Here is a 25,671-nt window from a genome sequence, read left to right on the forward strand (position 1 = left end):
CTCTAATACCCAATTTTAAATGAAACTCAATATGGTTTCTCTGATGTCTCTCCAGGGAGATTTCATCTTGTCAAGGTTTGTCTTTCAGAGATACCCTCTTTGACTCTAGCTTCACCAGGTCCTGATCTCCCTCCTCATACAAATAGTGTGTCCCTGCCCCCACATTTCAGGTCACAAGTAAAGAGAAAGTGATGAATTGAGAATTATCTGGAGATAGTCTTTCCTTGGTGGAATGTTTAAATCCTACTCCTCATGGTATTGAATCTAGAGAATGAATTATGCACAGCTGAAAAGCAGGGAAGTTTCTGGTTCAGGGGACACATTTACACGTCACTCCCTGCTGATGCCCAGTTCATTATGAGGGACAGCCACGGGAGATTTCACATCCGCCTTTTGTTAGAGAGGGAGCCAGGAAGGAGGCACTCAGGCAGAATCGTGTTGTGTTGATACAAGGCTTTTCAAACGAAAACTCCCTGATTTAAGTGTCTGCTGTGGAACTGAATCTCTTTTTCCCCTCAGATTGAGTTGATAACACAGATTCTAATGCAGAAGTGGTCTTGGAAGAAAACTTGGGGTTTCTTCCTTGGGCTTCGTGTTTTCAAAATATTTATAGGTTATTTTAGAATGATGCCACTTGTAAGAGAAGGAAATAGAGCCAACGATTGGCTAAATCTCTTTGTAAACGTTTATGGTATTTGTGAATCCTTTGAAGTATTTGCAAAATGGCCATTTCTGTTAAAAGGACACAAAATTACTTCTGAATCAAAAGCTATGTTTGCAAGTGTGTTTGAAGTTACATACCCCCACCCCCACCCTTTCTTTACCTGGTAGTAGGAACAGGCCAACCTTGACAAACCTTAAAAACTGAAGGCAGAGTAGACCCACCCATCATGTGAGACAAGAACTAAAAGTGAGGCCTTGACCTGGACCACGTGTAAGTCCAATGGTTGGTAAACAAAAGGTGTTCTTATGGCTCCCTGGTGCTTCTTCCACCTTGGCACGTATGGAGACATGGTACAAACGACTTCTGAGACACTTTGAAATGAACATTAATACCTGGTCAGCGGGACATGGCTTCCTGTGAAGCAGTGAAATCTTTAAATGTCATTGAGGAAACCACTTGGGTTATGGATTATTATAAGGGCTTCAGGAATCCTTATGTGCTCAAACTAAAGTAAGTTTCTCAGGTGAAAGAAAAACCCCCATTATTCTTTGTATCTCTTTCCCAGGCTGCTCTTTGTTTTCATTTATGTGAAACCGGGTGAAGGGTGCACTGCATGTGTTTAGCCTAGACTGGTAGAGGTATATTCTCCCAGTGATGGGGGAGCGTGTTGCAAATAGAAGATTGTTATGAGAGAGAAGACAGACGGTCACCAATATGGGTATAGCTGTCAGATGTCAGTATAAAATGTGTGAATGGAATGTATTGGCATAGAGTGGGTTGAATTTTCAGAACCTTTTATATTGCATGTGAAGTTTCCAGTTGCATTCAGACTCCTGTAGGCAGTGGCATGAAGAAGGTAACTTATGTCAGGAAGGTGCTTTAATGGTTCTGCTTCAGAATGGGTTTGGGTTCAATCTAAGCCAAACGGAGCCTCCTTACCAGAGCAGCAGACTACAGTAGTCAACCACTTAGAGAGGGCTGTTCTTCTGCAGATGGTCGTGTCTAAACTTGGGAAGCCTGGCAGACTCAGACGTTAGTTGTAGGGGGAAGAAATCAAAATCAAAATAAGTTCCACATGCTTCCTTTCCAAAATTAATTTCTCAGACTCCTCTCCTTATAGCCGCACACCCAAAACAGGACCAGAGCCAGGATCCTGGGACACCTGGCTTATCCTGAGCCTTGCCCAAAGAAACACTATTTCCTTCAAAAGGGAGTGATCGGTCCATGTGTGAAGGGAGGAAATGAGGAAACTCGCTGCCTCCCACCCCCACCCCCCACGTATGGCTGTGATTTATTTGTAAGGGTTAGGTTGGGGCCCAGAGAGAAAATGAATTATGGAAGAAATAATTTCACTTAAGGGCCACACATGATGCTAGAGGACATCTTCTGTATTTGTCAAAATTTAGAGAGACGCTCCTCTGCAATAATTCACAAACCTTGCCAAATTTATTCTTGGACAACAAAATTGTAGGATATTTTGTAATGGGTTTAAGGGCCCATAACTGGTAAGGTGATAAAATTCATGCTTTGATTTCCATGGTGTGGGGCTTGCCAAGTCTTTATCCAGGCTTTGCTCAGTAGGCGAACTCAAGTCTATCCCATAAAATTCCTTTTGTTTCAGTAAGCAGAAATGCACTTTCTAATTTATATGGCTGAATAACGGCTGCAAAGCATAGACTGGCTGTACTTCTTTGTGTCCTGCCCACCACCACGTGTTGAATACAGAGACAAAATCAACACATTGGCCCCGGCCTGAGGCTGTCCTTTTTCTGAAGGCACTCTCCATGGGCAAGTCAGAACTGTGACTTTGTGTGGTGGAGGTACACAAGGATTTCTGTTTTTCTGTGTTTTTCTTTCTCCTGATTGCAAAATAGATTTATAGCCAGCTTTGCAGAAAGACCCTCCAAATATCATGAAAACCGTGTATTAATATATTGTGGTTATTGGTTTATTTTTAAGTAGGAACAGTGAATGCGAGTTCATTTTAAAATTTAAATGCCAGTCAAAATATGGTGTCCCAAAGACCATCGTGCTTCAGAATTGTCTTCTGTCTACTTTCAGTGGTGCTGTACTTACTAGGTTTTAAACACACAGTGATCTGGTTAAAAATCTGACTGAAAGCCACAAAGTAGAGGGCTTCCTTTTCTGCACGGATGGCACAAAGAGAAGTGTTTCTGGCCTGGAGGCCAGATTGCAGGTTATGGAAGAATAAACTGTTGTTTCTGTGTAGAAGACATGCTGACGATCCAAACAGAATAAACCTTGCACAGTGTATTCTCTTTATTTTGTAGAATTTGGTATTACTTACCTTTCTTAGCCATTTATATTTCTTGACTGAGTCTTTGGAAATTAGTAAACTTTAAAATTAGTATTTTGAGGGGTGCCTGGCTGGGTCAGTTGGAAGTCTAGGTATTATCTGTCACTGTGCAGAATTAGTACAGTATTATTAACTGTATTCCCCATACCATATATTACATCCCCAGGACTTATAACTGGAAATTTGTACCTCCTGACCCCCTTGACCCATTTCACAGGCACCCCCTCTTTCCCATGTAGCAGTTATCACTGTGTTCACTCTATGAGTCTGGGTTTTGTTTTCTTAGAAGTGAAATCATTTGTCAATCATTCTTATAAGTGAAATTGTTTGTCTTTTCTGTCTGACTTAGTGTGAAACTCTCATAGTCCATCCATGTTGTCACAAACGACAAGATTGCCTTTTTTGTGGCTGAGTAGCTCTGGTGTGTGCGTGTATGTGTGTATCATCACATCGTTAAGATTCATGGACACTTAGATTGTTCCATGTCTGGGCTATTATAAGTAATGTTGCAGTGAACATAGGGGTGCATGTGTCTTTTCAAATTAGTGTTTTTGTATTCTTTGGCTAACCACCCAGAAGTGGAATTGCTGGATCATATGATAGTTCTATTTTTAATTTTTTGAGGAACTCCATACTATTTTCCATGGTGGCTGCGCCAGTTGATGCCCACCAACACTGTGTGTGGATCCCTTTTCTCCACGTCTTCATCAACACTTGTTATTTCTTGTCTTTATGACGCTGGCCATTCTAACAGGTGTGCAGTGATACCTTTTTAAAAAATGTTTTTAATGTTTTTGTTTATTTTTGAGAGAGGGAGAGAGACAGAGCACGAATGGGGGAGGGCAGAGAGAGGGAGACATAGAATCCAAAGCAGGCTCCGGGCTCTGAGCTGTTGGCACAGAGCCCGACATGGGGCCGAAACTCACAAATTGCGAGATCATGACCTGAGCTGAAGTCCGACGCTAAACCGACTGAGCCACCCAGGTGCCCCGGCGTGCAGTGATATCTTATTGTGGTTTTGATTTTCATTTCCCTGACGATTTATGGTGGGCATCATCAAAAAGGTGGAGTACCTTTTCATGTGCCTGTTGGTCATCTGTATGCCTTGGAGAAGGAATGTCTATTCAGTTCCTCTGCCCATTTTTTAATTGGATTAGTTTGTTGTTACTTAGTTGTAAAAGTTCTTGATATATTTTGGATATTAACCCCTTATTGCTTAATTCATTTACAAATGTCTTCTCCCATTCAGTAGATTGCCTTCTCATTTTGTTGATGGTTTGCTTTGTCGTGCAGAAGCTTTTTAGTTTTATGTAGTTACACTCAGCTATCATTGCTTTTGTGGTCCTTGTCTTTGGAGTCAGATCTGAAAAAAAACATTAAGACCAACAAGCTTACCACCTGTTTTCTTCTAGGAGCTTTATGGTTTCACATCCCATATTCAACTCTGTAATCCATTGTAAGTTAATTTTTGTATATGGGTAAGGTAGTGGTCCAGTTTCATTTGCAAGTAGCTGTCCAGTTTTCCCATCACCATTCATAGAAGAGATGGTCTTTCCCTGTTGTATAGTCTTACCTCTTTTGTCTTAAATTAATTGATCATACATATATGTGTAGGTTTATTTCTGGGCTCCCTATTCTGTTCCATTGCTTTATGTGTCTTTTTTTAAAAAATTAAAAAAAATTTTTTTTTTACACTTTATTTATTTTTGATAGAGACACAGCACAAGTGGGGCAGGGGCAGAGAGTTGGAGACACAGAATCCGAAGCAGGCTCCAGGCTCCGAGCTCTCAGCGTGGAGCCCAAGGTGGGGCTCAAACTCACAAACCACGAGATCATGACCTGGGCCAAAGTCGGACACTTAACCAACTGAATCACCCAGACCCCTAAAAAATTTTGTTTAATGTTTATTTTTGAGAGAGCATGAGCAGAGGATCGATCCTAAGTGGGCTCTGTGCTGATAGCAGCGAGCCCACTGTGGGGCTCAAACTCACAACCTGTGAGATCAGGACCTGAGCCAAAGTCAAACGCCCAACCAACTGAGCCACCCAGGGGCCCGTATGTGTCTGTTTTTATACCATTACTATTCTGTTTGGATTAATATAGCTTTGCGATATAGTTTGAAACCAGGGGGCATGAGACCTCGGGCTTTATTCCTCTTTCTCAAGATTGCTTTGGCTATTTGGGGTCTTGTGTGCATCCATACAATTTTTTATGTTCTAGTTCTGTAAAAAATGCCATTGGAATTGCATTGAACCTGTAGATTGCTTTGGGTAGTATGGGCATCTTAACAATATTCTTCCAGTCCAAGAATATCTCTCCATTTGTCGGGATCTTTTTCAATTTCATTCATCCGTGTCTTGTATGAATTATTTTAACTCCTACCTTCAGAAAGATTGGGTATCCACATTTGTCAGGGAAGACTATAATTCCTGCCCTGCTTTCCTCATAGGATTCTTTCAAGGATCAAAATGGGAGCATGAAATCATTTAAAAATAATAGAAAAATTCCTCGTGTTATCCAAACATTTCTGAATAATCAGGAGCTGGTACTTGTGTATTGTAATCTAGATTGACAGTGAAAAAATTATAATGAAATCTTAGGATTTTAGAATGTGTCCACAGAAAAGCTAAGACCAGTAAATACACTCTCACCAGCCCTGAGTTTAATACTTGGAAGATCAGTTTCCTTCCGTGAACTGTGTGGTCACCTGAATAAATTAGGCTTGAATATGTTGAAGTTGCGCCTGTAGGAAAAGTGGGAGCTGAAGGAATTGGGAAGAGCAAAGCATGGATGGCAAAGCAGGAATGGAATTCTTTTTGCATTTTGGAGCCACCTCACTTCCTAGGGGTTAGGAAGAGCACCAGCCCTTCTGCGGAGAGGGGGCCTGGACCCAGCACTCTGCCTCAAAAATCAGAAGGCTTTGCACCTTGAGATGAGAACTAATAAAGGGAGCAAAAGACAACCCCAAAGTGAAATGAATTGTGAGTATCTTGGTGACATTTGGAGGAAGGTAGATAAAAATATTCTACTCAGCATGGATTGTAAATAGAAATTATCTGTATGGTTCCATGGCTATTAGTTTGAAGTAGGTATGGAAATCTATTTATTTGATGCATTGTCGTTGTTTTATTTTAGAAAACCTAATAGAAGCTTCTGGCTTTCTGAGTCGGTAGAGCATGTGACACTTGATCTTGGGATCATGAGTTCAAGCCCCACACTGGGTGTAGAGCTTACTTTAAAAAAAAAAAAAAAAAGGAAGGAAGGAAAGAAGGAAAACTTAACCTTCCTTCCCTCACCCTCACTCTTGGTCTGCCCTCCATTCTGCTTTTCCCACAGGTCCCCTAGTGCCGGTTGCTCTTACTGTCACTGTTGGGGGTGGGGTGAGTTGATTCTGGGGACTGCAGCTGTGTTGGTTAGAGAGGGGATGTGGCAGAGGCTAGAGTGGTGAGTCTAGTAACTGATTAACAGTTTTTCTGAAGCAAAACTCAGGTGCTATTTCATTGTTTGTCTGGTCTTCCCAATTTTACTTGCTTTTATAGATATGAAAGATTGTTTATTTAGATATGAAAGATTGTTCCCCTTAGGTGAATGTTATCAAGAAACACCCAGAGGAGATGTGATTCATTGACAGCACTTGTAGCAAATGAATGACCTGCTTCCCTCTTCTCATGGCTACCTGTTCCTTTGTTGCACATTTCTGTTAGGAAACCACAGAACATCTCTACTCACTTGTATATAGATTATCTGTCTAAAACACAGACCTGACAGTATTGCTCCTGCTTTGTGGTTGGTTGTTTTTAAATCATCTGGACCAAAAATATTGTCCCAATTTGGCTAGATGTCACCTAGCACAATTCTGGACCCCGATGCCTCATCCTGCAACAATACATTGCATGGTAAAGCAAAAGCTTTGCAGTACTGCCTAAAGAAGAAGCCATCAGAAACATACATCAACTGCCAAAAGTTATACCTGTAAAAGAAAATTAAGCAGTTCAAAATGTTCTAAATTTTGAATTATCTCTACTGAGATTTTACATAATTTACATAGTCATACAAAGTTGACTAGGTATTAAAAGCAAATGGTTTTGTGTAATAAATGATAGACTAAAACAACACACGTTATTAACCAGAAACTCAAAAACCTTTCATATGTTGTATAAAAGTAGTAACAATGGTCACATTATCTGAAATGCCAGTATCGTGAGGTTTTGTTTTTTGTTTTAGGTCTTCAGGGGAAGAGAATTTTAGAGATAAGAGTGCTTCTGGGGATGGATGAATATTTTTATTTAAAAATAAAATCTTTCGCACTGCAAGTAGAAAGCAGATCTTTATTGCTGTAGGCTTAATAAGCACTCCAAATAGAAGCCTTTTATAAATTCAAAAATTTTTGTGTAAAACGAGATTTTTCTGTCATATATCGCCGTGCTTAAAAATATTTATCTCTACCTTTTGTGACTAAAGAAAGAAGGAACGCTTGGAGAAATTCCTGGTTTTAGGCCTAAGGTGAGAAATGTCCAAGTTGGGCCTGGAACATTTTGCCATCCCAGAAAGCAAAGAAGTTATCAGAGACTCCCAGGACTTTGTCAGCAGAACTCAGAAACCAGCTTGAATAAGTTCTTACAAGCTTACACATCAGTAAAGACATAGACTGTGGTGGGTTGAAACGTGGATTGAAACCTACTTGCTAGGAGTTCCTAATTATACTTCAGAATTAAAAACCTCATTAGTCATGTTGGGAGACTATTAGAGAACTACCTCGTTGTTTTGAAAAAAATGGTCAATAAAGCGAATCATTTGTTAATATGACCAGTACCTCAGAGGGGAAATTTCTCTTTGTAGAATTATGCTAGGTAGTAAATCAAAAATGAGTGACAGAACATCACTTTGAAGTCTCTAAACAAATGTCATTAATGGTTAACAATATCCCAAAAGGAGTCAGACATTATGTGCCTCCTGATGGAAGTTCAAACACTGCAAGTAAGTAGTCCTGCCTCCAAACCCCCAATTAGAACTTGAATCATATCTGGCCTCTAGATCAAATGACCCATTTATAGAATGGCATGCAGTGAGCAAAATCCAGATTGTGGAAACTGTACAAGACAACCCACTTCCTTCAACTATGTATATATGTATATTTTTTAAATTTATATGTATATGTTTATATGTATATATGTTTATATTTACATATATGTTTACATGTATATGTTAGAAATGGAGAAGAAATTATAAGATGATGCGTATTTGATATTAAGAAATTATTTTTACTTTTAGATGTGATAATGCTATTTGAAGTTTTTTCAGATGTCCTTATCTTTTAGAGACACATACTGAAATACTTGTACACAAAATGATAAGCTTGGTATTTACTTCAAAATAGACTGGCTTGGGGAATGGAGGGTAGGCTTTGGGATGGAGAGTATTGACTGTAGCTTAAATGGAGTAGGATTGGCCAATATTAGTAATTGTTGAAGCCAAGAAGTGAAGACAACTGGTTTGTTATTCTGTTCTGTCTACTTTCATATGTTCAAAAACTTTCAAAATAGGATTTATATATATATAATTTTTCAAAATGAAAGTTTATGCACACATTTTGCATAAAATTATGTCAAGTGTTAATATGTTGCACAGAACTAGTAAAATCACAAGGTTTCAACCAGGTTTAAACATTAAAATTCTTTTACTAGAGTACAGGTGTTAGAATGCCGAAATCTAAAACACTGACAGGGGCGCCTGGGTGGCTCAGTTGGTTAGGCGACCCACTTGGTGTCAGGTCATGATCTCACGGTTCATGGGTTCGAGCCCCACATCGTGCTGACAGCACAGAGCCTGGAGCCTGCTTCAGATTCTGTGTCTCCCCCCATCTCTACCCCTCCCCTGCTCACGCTCTATGTCTCTGTCTCAATAATAACTAAACGTTAAAAAAAAAAAAATTTAAAACACTGACAGCACCAAATGCTGGTGGGAATGTGGATCAACAGGAACTCTCATTGATGGCTGGTGGGAATGCAAAATGGGCACAGCCACTTTGGAAGACATTTTAGCAATTTCTTATCAAAGTAAACATTCTTATCATATATTCCATCAGTAGGGCTTTTTGGTATTTATCCAAATGAATTGAAAACTTATTTCCAGACAAAAGCCTGCACATGGATGTCTGTAGCAGCTTTATTCATAATTGCCAAAATTTGAAAGCAACCAAGATGACCTTCAGTGAGTGAGTGGTGCCTTCACACAGTGTAACAGAGCTCAAAAGAGATGAGCTGTCAGGCCATGAAAAGACGTGAAGGAGCCTTAAACGCACATCACTAAGTGAAAGAAGCCAATCTGAAAAGGCTACATGCTGTATGATTCCAACTGTATGATATTCTGGGAAAGGGAAAACCATGGAAACAGTAAAAAGATCAGTGGCTGTCAGGGATTGGTGGGAGGAAGTTATGAATCAGCGGAGCAGAGGATTTTTAGATGGGTGTTGTGTTTCCCTAAACTACTCCGTGCAACACTACAATAGTGGTTACACGTCATATATGTGTGAAAACCCATAAAATATAGGACACCAAGAGTGAACCCTAATGTAAACTATGGACTTTGGGTGATAATGATGTATCAGTGTAGGTTCGTTGATTGTAATAAATGTACCAGCTGGTGTGGGATGTTGATAGTAGGGGAGGCTGTGTGTGTGGGGGGACAGAGGGTGGGTATATGGGAAAAGTCTCTACTTCAATTGAATTTTGTTGTGAACAGTTGTAAAAACCAATGACACAAAACTATAGATAACAAAATATTTTGAACAAAACCTTTTCTGTATATGCCACTCTGATGAAAAGTTGGGGAAATCGGTATCATGAAATGGTCAGAGAAATATATTAACATTAGTCTTCTTTCCCAGTTTCATAAAGGGGAGATCTATGCAGTTAGGCAGTACATGTCTTTCAAATTATTCAAATGTTTTTATACTTTTTGTAAAGGCTTTGTCCAAAGCTTTGAGAGAGAGAGAATGCTAGGTGAGAATTTTTCTAATGAAACCTATATGAAGCCTGTTTCTGAAGTGGGTTTTCTCTAAAGCTGATTAAAAAAAGTAAGTTTGTAGCTTACCTATTGCCCTGCTTATCTTACATGGGATGGGGGGAGTCAGGGAGCACATGCCTGCATTCAGCAATTTTATCGAAAGCCTACTCTGTCTGAACTGGACTAGGCACCAGGGGTATACAAAGAATAAAATGGACAAAATCCCTGTCCCCATGGAGCTTCTGTCCTGTGTCTGCGAATAGAGAAAAAGAATAGGAGATAATGATGACGCCCCTTAATGAAGTGGCATTGAGGGGAGCTTGAAAGAAATGAGGGAGAGTGCACCTCAAAACTGGGGAATGGTCCTGGCTGCAGCCACAGCAAATGCAAAAGCCTTGAGGAGGAAGTGAGGAGAGTCCAAGCCAGAGTCACAAGGCTGGTCTGGATGGAGTGGAGTGAGGGACAGTGACTGGGAGCAGAATGTAGAAAGCCTTGTAAAGCTTGGTAAGAACTTCAGATTGTGCTCTGAGATGAGCAACCAGTGGAGGATTTTTTATTTATTTTTTTTTTTTTAGAGAGCACACAAGCAGGGGAGAGGACAGAGAGAGGGAGAGAGAAAATCTTTAGCAGGCTCCATGCTCAGCAAGGAGCCTGATGCAGGACTCAGTCCCATGACCCTGGGATCATGACCTGGGCCAAAAATCAAGTGTTGGACACTCAATTGACTGAGCCACCCAGGAGCACCTGGAAGGTTTTAAATTAAGAGAAAGCATCTGATTTTTGCCAGTAGGATAGCTCTGGCTGCTGTGTTGAGAACACGTGGTGAGGGGCAAGGGTGCAAGTTGGGAGGCCAGTGAAAAGACTATTGCCAAACATCAGGTGAGCATTGACCGAAGTTTGAAAATACTTGGAAGGTAGAGCCAGTAGAATTTGCTGGTGGATTGGATGTGGTGGTGAGGGAGACGGAGGAGGCAAGAATGGGTGTTGTGTTTTTAGCCTGACCAACTGGATACAGTGGAGCTCCCATTTACATCCCCAAAGAGGAGTGCAGGAGGAGGCACTGTTTGCAGGTGCTTGTAATGAAAGTATAGTGAAGTTGTGTACAAGGTAAAGGGGACTGTAGTTCACACGGTTAGGGACCTTTTTAATACCACACATAGACTTAAGGATGAAAATGAGACTTTAAATTACATCAGAAAAATCGGTATCTCAGAACCTAAAAAACATGGGAGTCCCGGGGGCGGGGGGGGGAGGTGTGGGATAATACTGCGTGGACAACACATGAAATTTAATGGTATCATAACAAATATGTAGAAGAGAGAGAAAGAAGAGAAAAGACTCAGCCAAAACAGACATTTTAGAGTCTGGACCAGGGTTCCTGACCGTGAAATGAGTATCTTTTATGTTCCGGAGTTAATTTTTTCCTTGTTTGTCTTTTTCTAGTTGGGGAATGGCGGTCAATGTGTATTCTACCTCGATAACCCAAGAGACTATGAGCAGACATGACATCATCGCATGGGTTAATGACATAGTATCTTTAAACTACACAAAAGTGGAACAGCTTTGTTCAGGTAAGAGATTATTTTATTAAGCCTGTATTTACCTAAATGTTTACTGCTATCATCTGGAATATTAGTTTATGAACCACAGATGATACATCTTGGGTGGGGAAAAAAGAATTATCAGTATTGATACATAATTAAAGGGACAAAACTCAGATACAACTAAAAAATGTGTGTCTGTCGGAAGTGGGAATGATAACGGGCATCTAAGAGCATAGAGGCGTCCCAATACATATTATGAACGGTTTCTGTAATGCCTTGTAATTGGATTTATAGGCTCTTATCTCTCATCCCATCAGCCACCACTCTTGCGTTCCTAAAACACAAGTTGGGTCTTCTAACCCCTTCTTTAAAAACCTTCTGGACACCATGTTGTCCTTCCTATAGGATAAAATTCATTCTTTTGCATGGCTGATAAAGTCCTTTCTGTTCTTGCTGCATCCTGTCTCCTCAGTTTCTACATCTACGTGCCCCCCATCCTGCCTGCTCCCCCTCCCCCAGTGCCTCAGTCCCACAAAATACTCTTTGTTCCCTACAGATGGCCTTTTGCATCCCATAACTTGTTTTCATGCTTCTTTTGCTGAGAAAGTCTTTCTTCTTCTTTTCATTCATGTTAAAATCTCATTGACACTTTAAAATCCAACTCAGTTGTTGTCCCTCGGAAGGGTTTCCCAGATTGCCCCAAAACACGGTGCCCACTCTTCCAGAGTAACACTTGACCACACTGTGCCAGAAGGTCCAGCTCCCACTCCTCTGAAGGAACCAGGAGTCCTTGAGGACAGGACTGTGTTTTATTCTTTGTCAGATGCCTAAGGTGGCACCATGCTTGGTATAAAGTAGGTCTGTGGGGAGTACATGTTGAGTTTAAGAAAAAAGTAATTAAGATTTAACATCGATGATAAAGCAGGAGCATGTTACAAAAACGTGCCACTTATAAAGTAATTCATTCTTGGAATGTTTATCAAAGAAATAGTCTTCCTTTGGAAATAGGAAGTGTATTCTACTTGTGAACTTACGGGTAAGAGATTTCCTCCCTGGCTCTGACATAAAAATGGTGTTAGAAAATATTCCTGAACTGTGTTCATGTGAAATTCCACAAGGCATAACAGATAGAAGGGAGTTAGCAGGTTTAGCTGCCGTAGTGCTGTCTGTGCAACAGAAAGACCTTCTCCTGTCTTTCCTAGGGGGTCATGTGTAAAAGGATTTCATGAAGTGTAGCCAGAATTTGGAAAGCCCCCAGTGGTCACCCTCAGATAAGCCTGAGTCCAACGCCTCCCAGGGAATATATTCTCCTTTCTCCAGGTCAAGATTTGAGAACAGACCAGAGGACAGTCTTTCACTACTATTGACACCTCTTCTCCCGTGATCATTTGTCCCCCGAGGAGGACAGTGAGGTTGGCTGGAACCTACGCATTACCTCACTCCCCCTCTCTGTGCCCAGGCCTCAAACAAGTCCTATGATTTGTGAGGTCGATAATGGATGCTCACCAGCCAGTTCTTTGCCCTCGAGCACAAGCTAAGAAAAGCTGGCTTGGACTGTGAGAACGTGCGAGGTATATATTGTTGGCCTGTTGAAATGACTCCCACAGCCACAGTCAGAAACAACCCCTGTTGCATCTAACTCAGCTGCAGATCTCCACTCAGATTTGATGGCACTCTTCTTGCTGTGCATTCTGGAGCACTCCGGTGTTTTAGTTTTGACTTGCTGGGGAAAAACTGTCGTTAGCGGTTCGTTCCCTTGTTACTAACCCAGATCCCTTCAGCCTCGTAATTGCTTGGAGTTCGTTTCTCCACAGCACCTGGCACATAACTGTTGCCTCAGAAATGCTCCTTTTAGGGGGAATGAAAATCAGTTTGCAACTGCTAGGGGCAAAGACAGGAATGTGTCTTACTCTCAAAGTGGGTGTATGCACATGTGGATAAGGGGAACGGGGTTGGTTATATAGAAAAGAGGCCAGAAGGAAGGAGTTAGGTAGTAAAGGAGCCCCCTAACAGCTTTCTCTCTGATGACCACGAAGAGGTTTTGCTAGCAAATGCAATGAGGGGCCATTTAGGATTATTAGATAGAGTCGTAATAGATGCAATAGATGTTTGAGTAATATATGTAGTTTCTCTGCAGATCTTTCAGATTTGTAGTAAGGCGAATTCAACAAAATTTTAAGCAGACTTTTGGAAAGATTCTTCTACAGTTATCTTCAAGCACTGGTATGCATTTTGCAACCATTTGTAGCTACATTGCTATCAAGCGTGGGTTGATGGCACACCTGTGGAAACCATTTGGCTCCCTACCGAACAGATAATTGTCATTAAGAGGACTCCCTGGCTACCTAAGGTTACAAGGCTGATGATTTGTTCAGAAGAATAAAGTAGATTTAAAGGTTCCTTTCTGCTCTGAAACAGGTTTTACTATGATCTCTGTACTACAGAGGGTCACGTGTGTGTTTGTTTGTTTGTTTTGTTGTGTTTGCTTAAATCATGTTAATCCGTAGGGTACAGAAGAGGTCTCTTATTTTAGGCAGTAGTTGCCTCAGACTGTGGACCATACGCATGTATCTCCTGTGGGGCTGCTTAAAAATGCAGATTCTTAGGACCCTTGACCTGGCAAACCAGGATCTCCAGATGTGAAGCCTAAAATCTGCATTTTAACAAGCACCCCAAGTACTTCTGTGCTGTAGCCAAGGGCTTGCAGTGCATTTTAGAGAAACCCCAAACCACTAAAAATGAAGTTAAAATATCCAAAATCTATCAGGCACGGTTTCCTCATTCATAATTTAGTCTCTGATTCTTCAGCAGTGGCATCTAGCAGGAAGATGCTGTCTTTCTATTTATTTATTTATACCCTTCATTGTTCTAGAAGACATTGAAGACAGCTAGGACAGTGCTATTAGGACAAGAACAAACAAATACTGGTGATCTAAGTGATTTCTCCTCATCATAATTAAAAGTAATCAAATTCTTGGATGGTATTTTTCTCTTCAACTTTTATTTTGATTACTTCAGTTGTCTATGTGTGATTGTATTTTAGTATGCTGTGGTAAAATATAAATTAAGTTCACGTATTTATGGGGCGCCTGGGTGGCTCACTTAAGCGCCCACTTCGGCTCAGGTCATGATCTCGCTATTTGTGGGTTTGAGCCCCACGTCAGGCTCTGTGCTGACAGCTCAGAACCTGGAGCCTGCTTCAGATTCTGTGTCTCCCTCTCTCTCTCTCTGCCCCTCCCCTGCTTGAGTTCTGTCTCTCTCTATCTCTCTCTCTCAAAAATAAACAAACATTAAAAAAAAATGATTTCATGTATTTAAACTGATTTTTTTTTTCTTATTCAATAAAATTATTTCTTTTTACCAAAGACTTATGCTCTAATTCTGGAAGTCCTCCTTTGGCATTTTTTTCCCCATTTGCATTGTTTTCTATTTCTTTTTTTATTTCCAGCTAAAAGATATCCATCCAGCTAATATTAAAACAAATGACAGCTTTTTTTTAGCTCATAGAAAAGTAACATACGGCTTCTTCATGTTTGTGTTCCTTTTTCTTCAGAATTTTCTGTCTTCATATAGCTTTTGTTTCTTATATAAGCATTTTAAAAGTTCTTTAAAGGAGAGGTGTTGTGAGAAGGTCTAATACTTGGAAATAGATTGTGGTAAGTTGCAAAACAATGGAAGTGACTCACTCTTATCTCCTGTTATTTTATCCCAGCGATGTCACCTTATGAAAGTTTGCTCTGAACAGTAAATCTGGGGAGGCACCTAGGTGGGTCAGTTGGTTGAGCATCCGACTTCATTTCATGATCTCAGGGTTCTTCGGGCTCTGTGCTGACAGCTCGGAGCCTGGAGCCTGCTTCTGATATTCTCTCTCTCTCTCTCTCTCTCTCTCTCTCTCTGCCCCTCCCCACTCATGAGCGCATGTGTTTCTCTCTCTCTCTCTCAAAAATAAACCTTAAAAAAAATTTGAACAGTAAATCTGGGTCATACAAATCATGTGCGTATTTAGTTGGCATTCGCTTCTTGTGAAAAGCAACCTTTATGTCTCAAGTAAAAGATTAGGCTGTATAAAATGGAGAGCAGTATATCAGTGGATATGAATACTACCTATAATAACAGGACACTATACTGCTCACCTAAATCTGTTTTAAAGATGAACAACATATGTGGCTTTCCCCATAGTTGAATACGAGTTTGAACCACATGAAGTACTAGGTTAATTCAGCTTCAGAACACTTTGTTGTATACTTTGTAAAATTCCTAATGCTTTTAGTGGGGTTGAGATACCTTGTGTTTACTTTCGTACACAGCTCAAACCAGTGAACTGAATATTTTATAAGGTACTACAGAGGGAGGATGGACAGCATGGTGCTAAAAATCCCTAAAAACAACTTTAACAACTTGAGGTGACAGGAAAGGTGGTAGACTATATGGAGGGGAGGAATGGGAAAAAATGGCTAGAGGAGTTTGATGGGGGTGGAAGAAATGTACCTTTTCCTCTCCACCCCTCTTCCCCTGTTCCAATACACCAAATCTCCTTTGAAACACTCCTTTGACATCCATTTTTCTGTGTTGCCATCGTCTCCTATGAACTGGGACCTAAAGCAGCAAAGTCATTGGGTCCACTGCTGAGTCACTGCCTGTGCTTGACCAGCAAGCACTTGACCAGTGGCTCTCCCATACCTCCAAAGCCTAGTGCAGACTGCCCTTTTCTCTCTGTGCAACCTTCCCTTCCTCCTCCTCACCCACTTCCTAGGACAAGCAAGCCACTGACTTGCAGATTCAGAGCTACAAACCCCAGTCAGGTGGACACTGCCTGTAGTGTTACTATACTGGTTAACAGTTCATTGATCTTCCTGAGCATTTTAGTAAAGTGTAATTTGAATTAAACTATTTTTTTTTTCCGATGGAAAATTTAGGTGTTTTTTTCCACCAGCTTAAAAAGAAAGAGAAATGACCAGTATTTGACTGAAGTTTCAGTTTGTGCTTCTCCAAATTGTTTCAAGCCCTGTCTTGGATCAAGTTTCTGGTATTTTTTCTCTTCTGGGAAAACTTGTGGATTCAGCTGGTCATATTGCAGTCACTGTAGTCACATTCACAATTCTGGGTCCTTGATGGCTCTCTGGAAGGAGCGAGGCTTCAACAGAAACACTCTGGGATTCACAAAGGTGTGGCTGTCTGCCATGCCCCAGGGCCTGTACAGGTGCTGTGAACCTTAGCAGAATATTCTTTGTGACCATTTTCGGCTGCAGTCTGTGCCTGTTAAATAGGTTAAGCCCATTCTATTGTGGTGTCCCCTGTGCCTTCTTTTTTTGTCCTCAGAGACCTCTTTCAGGAGGACAGGTTAGTGATGAAATCAGCTCAGAGTCTAAATTTAGTAGACCTTCTCTTGTTGGCTCTCTTGAACTGAAACCAAGTAAGGATATTTCATCAGTGTCTGATAGCTCAAGAGCTTACTTAGCTTTATAACATCAGACTATTATTTGCTGTAAGAAATTTAAGTCATCCTGGATTGTGTTACTATTATAGATGTAATTGTATTATAATGGAATATTGTTCATATTGGTGCTGTATTATGTAGAGAGGTAGGGTTTTTTTTTGTTTGTTTGGGGTTTTCTTTGGTGACAGTTTCTTTCTCCAGTTCTATTTGACTTCATTTAATTTTAAAATCCATTTACTTTATATCTCCGCCTACTGACTAATTAAAAGAGTAAGGGGGCAAAAAATAAGTTGGGTAATGGTAGGGGTGGTCCAGCCTCAGGTTCTATCACTGCAGTATCCCAACTAATGCCTAGGATGAAAGGGAGTTTGTTTTTTGAGCAGAATATGAAATACTCTAGTTTTTTTTCCCCCTTGTAAATTTGTTTACATATATCTTGATACTTTGATACTGAAAGTAAATAAGAGTTGGTGCTTTTGTGTTTTTGTTGGGGTGTTTGTTGGGGTATGTATGCATTTTACCTTCATTGATCAAACTGCCCCTATAAATTTTGTTTTTTATGTATATGGAAGATACATCTTTGAAAGCAGTCAGCCGCATCTTCATCTAGCTCATACTAAGGAGTATTTGGTTCTGATAATCAGTTGAGTTTTATTTGGCACACATGTTTTGAGCCTTTCCTTGGGCTGGGCCCTGGGAACCCAGGTATATAAGACATAGTCATGGTCTTCTAGGAGCTCAGTACAGCAGGGCACTGTCCTTGCAAAAGATTAGAGACAACACTGTGGTAAGTGCTGCTTTGGAAGAGCTTTGGGTATACAAAGAAGGGATGGGGGTGGGTCATGAGTTTGTGGAGAGAGACCTTCCTGCAGGTTCTTTGGGAGTTGGGTGGGTGCTGCCTGGATGACTTAAAATGGTCACAGTTTGGGAGAGACCTCAGAAGTCCTCCCTCTTGAGTCAGATAGGGTGACCAGTAGATAAGATAATATGTGTTTTATTAGGTACAGCCCTTAAATACGTGAAGCATGTTGTTGTCTCTAAGAAAAAGAGTTTTTCTTCATGATCTCATCATAGGAGTATGCGAAGATTGTTTTTACTCTATTTGAAGCAACTATGCATACATGTGAGATGTTCTCAGGAAACCATAGAATTGCTCATTTCTTTTCAAGAAAGGCAATACGTACTTCAATTTTTTTTTTTAATTTTTATTTACTTAAGTAATCTCTATACCCAGTATGGGTCTCAGGCTCCCCAACCTGAGATCAGGAGTCACATGTTCCTCTGACTGAGCCAGCCAGGTGTCCCGCAACGAATATTTTAAATTCCATAATGCCAGTCCTCTGTGATGACTGTTCAGGTCCCTAACTAGATAAGTTTATGTGACTCCATTAATATTTTTCACAAACACAGATCTACAGACACGTCCTTTGTGTACTTAATCATTTCTACTGGAGTCTCTCATAGGTAATGACGAACACTGGGGAAATAGGCTAGGGAAAACACATCACCTGGAACGTGCTTATTTTATTGAAGACTGGCAGTATTTACACTTAACAAAAAACCAAGGCACATGTAATCACAATGAACTAAATATAGTATCTTAACAGAAACAAAACTAATTAATGACATATTATTAGAAACCCAGATGATTACCTTTGAGAATTCTAACCAAATCACAAAAACTTAGTAATTATATGAATTTGTACAAAGTGATCCCTTCAATTCTAGACTTGTATCTCATTATTTTCGCTTACCTGAGAAAATTCTCAGATGTCATAGATGAATGCAGTCTGAGTTCTTAGTAAGTATATTGCTATTCCAGAAACTCATTATCATGTAATTTCGTGGATTCAGGTTCTTTTTTCTTCTAATCTATAGTAAGCCTCTACTGAGTTTTACCTGCTCAAAAACCATCAGTGAACCCATGGTTATGAATCTAGAGATGAGCACTGTTGTAATGTGGGTAAGTCCATCTGATGAGGGTGGTACTGATGGAAGTAAAGGGCCTAGACTACACATGCATCTCAGAAGCCCCAGCATTGATTAACTCCGTCAGGTACACTGCCCGGAGTCCTGACTCCATGATCCCAGGACTCTTGGTGCAGAGTTTGGGAAACATCAGGCTGGAGTCCAAGGACATGGCAGATTTTAAGGCTCCTTTGTAATTCATAATTCTAATATCAGAAACCTGTAGGGGCGCCTGGGTGGCTTGGTCGGTTAAGCGTCCGACTTCGGCTCAGGTCATGATCTCACGGTCCGTGAGTTCGAGCCCCACATCGGGCTCTGTGCTGACAGCTCAGAGCCTGGAGCCTGCTTCTGATTCTGTGTCTCCCTCTCTCTCTGACCCTCCCCCACTCATGCTCTGTCTCTCTCTGTCTCAAAAATAAATAAACGTTAAAAAAAAAAAAATTAAAAAAAAAAAAAAGAAACCTGTAGAGCCCCTTCTCCTTGGATTTTTGTCTCTGTTTTATAAGATGTTTGCTGACTTTTAAAGCGTGTGTTTATTTTGAGGTTATTCACCAAGATGTATAAAAACAAGTATCTTAAGTTTTAAAAAGTGTGTTCCAATATATTGTGAGCTGTTTTGATTTTTCCAAAGCTGTCATTTACTTTACAAGACGGATATGTTCCTTATAAAACATTATTTTGTATTCATATTGCTCTTTTTCTTTGCCTTTTCAGCTAAAACCATCTAAAGACTTTAACAGGAAGAGTATAAAATTGGGGAAAAATAGTCATTTCCTTTCATAAATGAACTTGTGATTACTTAAGCGCCTCATATGTTTATCTGGGGAAAGACTTCAGGCCTGGAGAAGCCCTCGGATGTTTTTGAGTAGATAAACTGGAGGATCTTGGGAATGTGTTCATAGCCTTCCTGTGCTGGTGGGAGGCCAAGGACCTCCTTTTGTTCCTTGGTTCTTTGCCCTCTGAATCTAAAACATGCATTTTGGAGATTCATATTTCATATCTGAAACAATCCAATCCAATCCTGTTCATTCTTATAGCTCCGATGATCTTAACCAGGAACATAATGCATAGTTGTATACTTGAGGGGCATGATAATGCTGTCCTAAGGCCTCAGCTTTTATATATTGCTCTTGACCATTTTCATTGTGCTTTTATTTGTATTTACTTTAATTCTTATAACAGCCTGTGTGGAAGAATAGGAATGTTTAATTTCTATTTTACACAAGAGGATACCAAATGTTCACATCTGACACTAGAACTGGGATGTCCTTGGATCACAACCTTATGCTTTCCTTGCTGTATGTATGGCAGCTGTGGGTGTGATGGAGAGCTCACTGTGTGCACATGTGTGTGTTTGATTTTTTTTCTTCCCATATCCATTAATCAGGAACCCATTAAACATCTCTAGGATGTTAGAGAAGGAGGAGTTCGAAGTCCACATCCTAATCCTTTCTATTACTGCTTGAAGAATTGAGATGTATCTGGTAATTCCTCTCCTCCTCTGAACTCTTTACCTCCAAGGAAGACACGGTGGCTCTGAGATTTCACCACCCGCTTTGGAAGAGCTTGTTCAGCTCTCGCAAAATTATCCTTGGCCAGTGAAACAGTAGCCTGGATAATGCCTCCTTAGAAATACACTTAAGCACATGGGTGCACAATCCACCATTTGAATCTCAAAAATGTAGCCCTTTCCTCACATTGAATCCAGGCTTGATTTAACAAGCTTGTACCTGAGAGGACCTCACATCCTCATTTCTTCCTTTCTGTGCTCTTGAGGAAAAATAACATCTTTGAGAAAAATTTTGTTACAGGCTTGGCCTCCCCTAAAGGAATTAGACATCAAGGTATCACTGTTTTCCCAGTATTGCACTGAGTTCAGCAAACCTGGGTTGCAACAGCTACGCTAAGAGCCTCTGTCAGTACTTATCCAACCCCTTTGGCATGGAAGGTTGATTTTCTTAGCCTTTTATGAAGGGACATGCTAATGCAACATTGAGGAATATTCACCCATTTCCCGTCCAGTTCTGTCCCCTTATTCCCATATCTGTTTCCCAACTCCACCCAGGCTGCAGCTCCTATTTTCCAAATAAAGATTCTAGAGCTGTCAGTGGTCTATAGTCATAGTAGACACCTACTAATGCAGTAGAAAGGTGGATTGGCCACCATTCCCAGTCTTAATGAGTTACTCACCAGTCAGTTAGGAGAGAGATTGTTAATTAAAATGCAAGTCAACCTGCTGTTGGGCTCCCATACCCATTATAATAAAATAGTGAAGTCTGTACAAAGAACAGAAAAACTTCATAGAGGAAGTGATATTTGGACTAACATTTAAAGAATGAGAAATTTCTATTCAAGTGTAACAAGTCTCAAAAGGACATTTTAGGCAGAAAATGTTACTGAAGGCAGAGAAAAGATGCAGGGTTTTATGCACGCACATGTGTGCATAAGACTCTGGAACATAGATTGGGATTCAAGGCAGCAGAAAAGGGACAGGAATGTTTCAAGTAGTAAATGCTGTGGTATTCAAAGAAAGATTATTTTAGTCTAGAAAAGGTTTTTGTCTTAGCCTTGTTTGGGTCTTTGGCCAAATAGCCATGCAAATTTAGTGGATGGTAAATATTTATGAAGCATAATTTAATTGAAATGTCATTCAAACTAGGTTTTTAATATGGATAAGATTCAGGACAAGAAGAGGAAGATGGGGATTTTGAGTAAGGGTACCATTTAAATTTTTTTAAGTTTATTTATTTTGAGAGAGTGAGAGCACAGGCAGGGGAGGGGAGGGACAGAGAGAAGGAGAGACAGAATCCCAAGCAGGGTCTGTACCAACAGCACAGAGCCCTATGTGGGGCTTGAATTCATGAACTGTGAGATCATGACCTGAGCCAAGATCGAGAGTCAGATGCTTAACCCACTGCGCCACCCAAGGTACTGCGGTACCCTGAGTAAAGGTACCGTTCAGATGTCATTTGGTTGTTTAACATATGGCTTTGTATTCCCAAAGACAGCAGACTTATCGAGTGCCTACTACAATGCGTCAGGTCTAGGGATGTGGGGATATAGGCATATAAAAACAATACAGATCGTATCCAGTGGAGACCAGTTGATTCCTTTACTGCTAAAGTTCTCCTTGATAATTTTTGTAGCCAGAGCACTCAGATTCCTTTTTTTCCAGCTTCCCTAAGTATAACGCAAAGGTGGAACATGGTCCCGGGAGAAAAGTAAATGTCTAGCCTGTCTCCCCATTCAGGTGGCCACAACTCTAATGGGCAGTTTGTGCACGGGAATATCTGAACCATTAGTAAACTGTCTAGTTTCCACACAGTTAAGATGATCAAACCAGTAGCTTCAAGTTTTCTTGTTCTTCAAAGGAGAATACTTTTTCTAACCTATTTGTTTTTCTAAATGATGTTTTTAAATACACAGCTTATCAACCATGTAGACATTATAAGAAAGGAGTGTCAGAAGCTGCCCTCAAATACTTGGGCATGTTAGGATTGCTTACCTGGAAAAAATAATTGAATTGCTTGGCAACTCTGCATGGCTCTGCACATTGGGTTTTTTCCACTCTGTAACCATTACGTAATTCAGACAGATTGCAAATTACCTCTCTGTATTTGTCCCCTCCCTTCCAAGGGTTTGATCTTACCCAAGTATTAACACTCATAAGCTTTTATGACCAAATTATTTGACAATAAGAAGCATGTAAATGGGAAACTCATGCCAACACGATTTCCTGCAGTTCCTCCCCTCCATAAGAGAATCGTTCTCCACTTTGATTTCTTCTAGATTACATTGTATGACAGTTCATGGAAGAACTTCAGGAAACTGGATAAGGTGCCAAATTCTAATGAAAATGTGTATGTCAACTCTAAAATTATATGTAATTGTGTGTGTTTTTTTTTTAAAAACTTGCCTTTTTTTTTTTTTTTTAATTTCTCCTGTGGTCCTGTAATTGAATCCCTCAAGTAAATGCTCATACATTCCTCATACTAATTTAGATTCCTCCCAACACTAGAATTGTTAGAAAATTGTTAGAAAAGCAAAAGTGTTCTGAGATAAATCTGTGAAATAGAAAGAAAGCAATTCATTATAGAAAATTCTTGAATATGTCACAGTCCGCATGAATGTTAAATAGTGGTTCTTCTTTTGGTACCACACCTGGCCTTCTGGAGTTTCTCTGTCCACCAGGCCTCTCCTCAGGGAGCTGTGGGGGAAGGGAATGCTTGCTTCTGGAAAGTAGAGCATGTTACTGGCATTGGTGAGAGCTGGTAGACTGGATTTGTTGGGGTCGTGCTGGTAAGTAGGGAGGCCTCACCTGTAAGTCTTGGTGAAACAGATGAAATAACTTAGATCTAGGAAGAGTTCCCAGGGACACTGACCTCAGCCACAGAAAGAGCAACTGTAGAGGGTGGTCTGTTGTGGAGAAATGGACTGTGGGTTTGTGCCGCTCAATTCCTATCACTCCATCTTGCACTGTACTAAAAGCTGCTTCATCAGCTGACGACACCTAGTATTCACATAGTGGCCTAGCATGTTGAACTGTTGATAGAATGGTGTGGGCAGTGGGGCGCCTGGGTGGCTTAGTGCATTGAGCGTCCGATTCTTGATTCCAGCTCAGGTCATGATCTCATGTTTCATGAGATGAGGCCCCGTGTCGGGCTCCATGCTGACAGCATAGAGCCTGCTTAGGATTCTTGTTCTCCGTCTCTCTCTGCTCCCCGCCCCTACTTGTGCGCTCTCCCCCCGACACCAAATAAATAAATAAAACTTTAAAAAAAAACATGGATGATGATTCAGTAGAAATTCCTTGAAAAATTGGGAAGAGTGTATAGGCTTTAGGTTTCTTGCCATTAATCTCATTTTCCCTTAAAATAGATACGTTCTAAAAAACTGGAGCTTAAAAATGGCATACGTTAGGAGGCATTTTTCTATAAAGACACTTATGCCCAGAAATAAGCATTGGTTCTCCACTACCTGTCAAATTAAGTTGCTTCTCTTCTTGGCTTTTAAAGCTTTGAGCAGTTGCTACAAACAGTCCTTGCAGCATCTACCCCCATTACACCCTACCCTTCACCTACATTTGCCTCAAATCCTCTTTCATCAAAGGCTCTAATTCCTTATCTTTGCTTGGAATGCTTGCCCTTGAGGTCCATCCCCAGTGCCACCTTCCTCTTCTTCCAGGTCACCCTCAACAAGATGTGAGCTCTCTCTCATGTTAATTTTCAGGGCTGTACAAAATCTTAGGGTCATTATAACCTCAACATTAAAGGTTATTAAACGATTTGAGGGCTGGAAATGACCATGCAAGCTGGACTTGACTTCATCTGTTTGAGAATATTGTTTACTCTTTCTTGGCTTTCTCTTGGGCAAAATTTTTGAACTAAGCGCTCTAGTATTTCTGTCTCTACCATATACTTTAGGACTTCCAGTTTGGTGTGTTTGCTCATTTTCCTAGGTCTCATCTCTCAAAACTAAGTTACTTGGTTCTTTAAGTAAGTATTCCTCGATAAGTATTTGTTGGTTCACTGGCTTTTCATTGATTAATCAAGTGAAATCCCTGTATGTCACCTATGGATTGGCATTTTTTTAGCAGTGATCTATAACCACAAAAATTAGATACAAAACCCATCTTTTCCAGATTCCTGCTGCCATCTCAAGCTTTCGTTAAGTAAAATCTTCCATTTTTAAATAGGTAATTTCAACACTTAAAAAAAACTGTCCATTGAAGTAGAGGAGGTGATACAAAACAACATGAAAATACCGAATGCACATGTAAGAAAACTGTGTCCCCTGATGTCACAGCTTTACAGAAGTTTCTGTTTTGATGACCCTAATAAGAAAACTGACCCCTTTAGTGTGGGTTTCAAATGTACTTTTCTACCTTGTTTTTCGTTTGTAAGAAAGCTTTTTGTGCTTCCTTTTCTCCTGTGTCTGGAATGCCAAATGCTAACTTTAGCTCTGTTCAGGGAGTTAAGCTGTTGGGACATCTCGCTGCCAGTTTCAGCATCAGACTCCCTGGAAGCCAGTGACCTTTTGTCCTGCACACCATGCCTGCCTGTGCTCCAAGTGCTTCTGTTTCCCTCATTCTTGATTCCCATGTAGAGGCCAGATCTTTCTGTATGAAGCTGGGTATGTTAGACAGCTTGTTTTGGTAAAAATTTGAGTCCATCACCCTAAAGGAAATCACTGGTAGTGGAAACTAGAAGTGAAACCAGGTTCCCAGCACTGGATTGTCAACTAGCAATGAAAAGTATTTCAGATCAAGAAGATGATTCTTCATCTCCCACTTCTTTATTCTTTTATTTGGCTGAATCTTTTTTTGTATCAATAGGCAGATTTGAAATTTTGTATTTTTTCCTAAAACTTTGAAACACAAGATGACAAGTTAACAGGGTAATCACCATTTAGTTGAAAAAAGCAACCAGAAATAGTCCAGTCATACTTTAGCATTCTTCACATTTTAATTTTCAACTGAGAGAATAGTTTCTGCAACAATTATTTCACAAATACCGCCCTTAAAATAACAGCTCTCTTCTGTGTATTGTACATTTCTATCCATTATAATCTCTAATTATTTCTCTAAAATTTACCTTTTATTGAAAAATAATGATATGTAGGGGTGCCTGGGTGGCTCAGTCAGTTAAAGGGCCTGACTTCGGCGCAGGTCATGATCTGACGGCTCGTGAGTTGGAGTCCCATGTTGGGCTTTGTGCTGACAGCTCAGAGCCTGGAG

The 25,671-nt window shown here is 40.4% G+C and overlaps 1 protein-coding gene across 3 annotated transcripts in view; it reads left to right on the forward strand.

Moving 5' to 3' along the window:
• The window catches only part of MAPRE2 (microtubule associated protein RP/EB family member 2), a 158,626-nt gene that overhangs the window by 79,726 nt on the left and 53,229 nt on the right, over positions 1–25,671 (forward strand). For all 3 annotated transcript variants that reach the window (XM_019465418.2, XM_019465417.2, XM_019465416.2), the window contains one exon: positions 11,430–11,557. In XM_019465418.2, coding sequence (XP_019320963.2) covers positions 11,437–11,557 — 121 coding nt within the window. In that variant the 5' untranslated portion in view covers positions 11,430–11,436. The remainder of the gene's footprint in view (positions 1–11,429; positions 11,558–25,671) is intronic.

The sequence above is a fragment of the Panthera pardus genome, unplaced genomic scaffold (assembly GCF_024362965.1).
Source record: "Panthera pardus isolate Hobbes unplaced genomic scaffold, ASM2436296v1 HiC_scaffold_15, whole genome shotgun sequence".
NCBI classification, from domain to species: domain Eukaryota; kingdom Metazoa; phylum Chordata; class Mammalia; order Carnivora; family Felidae; genus Panthera; species Panthera pardus.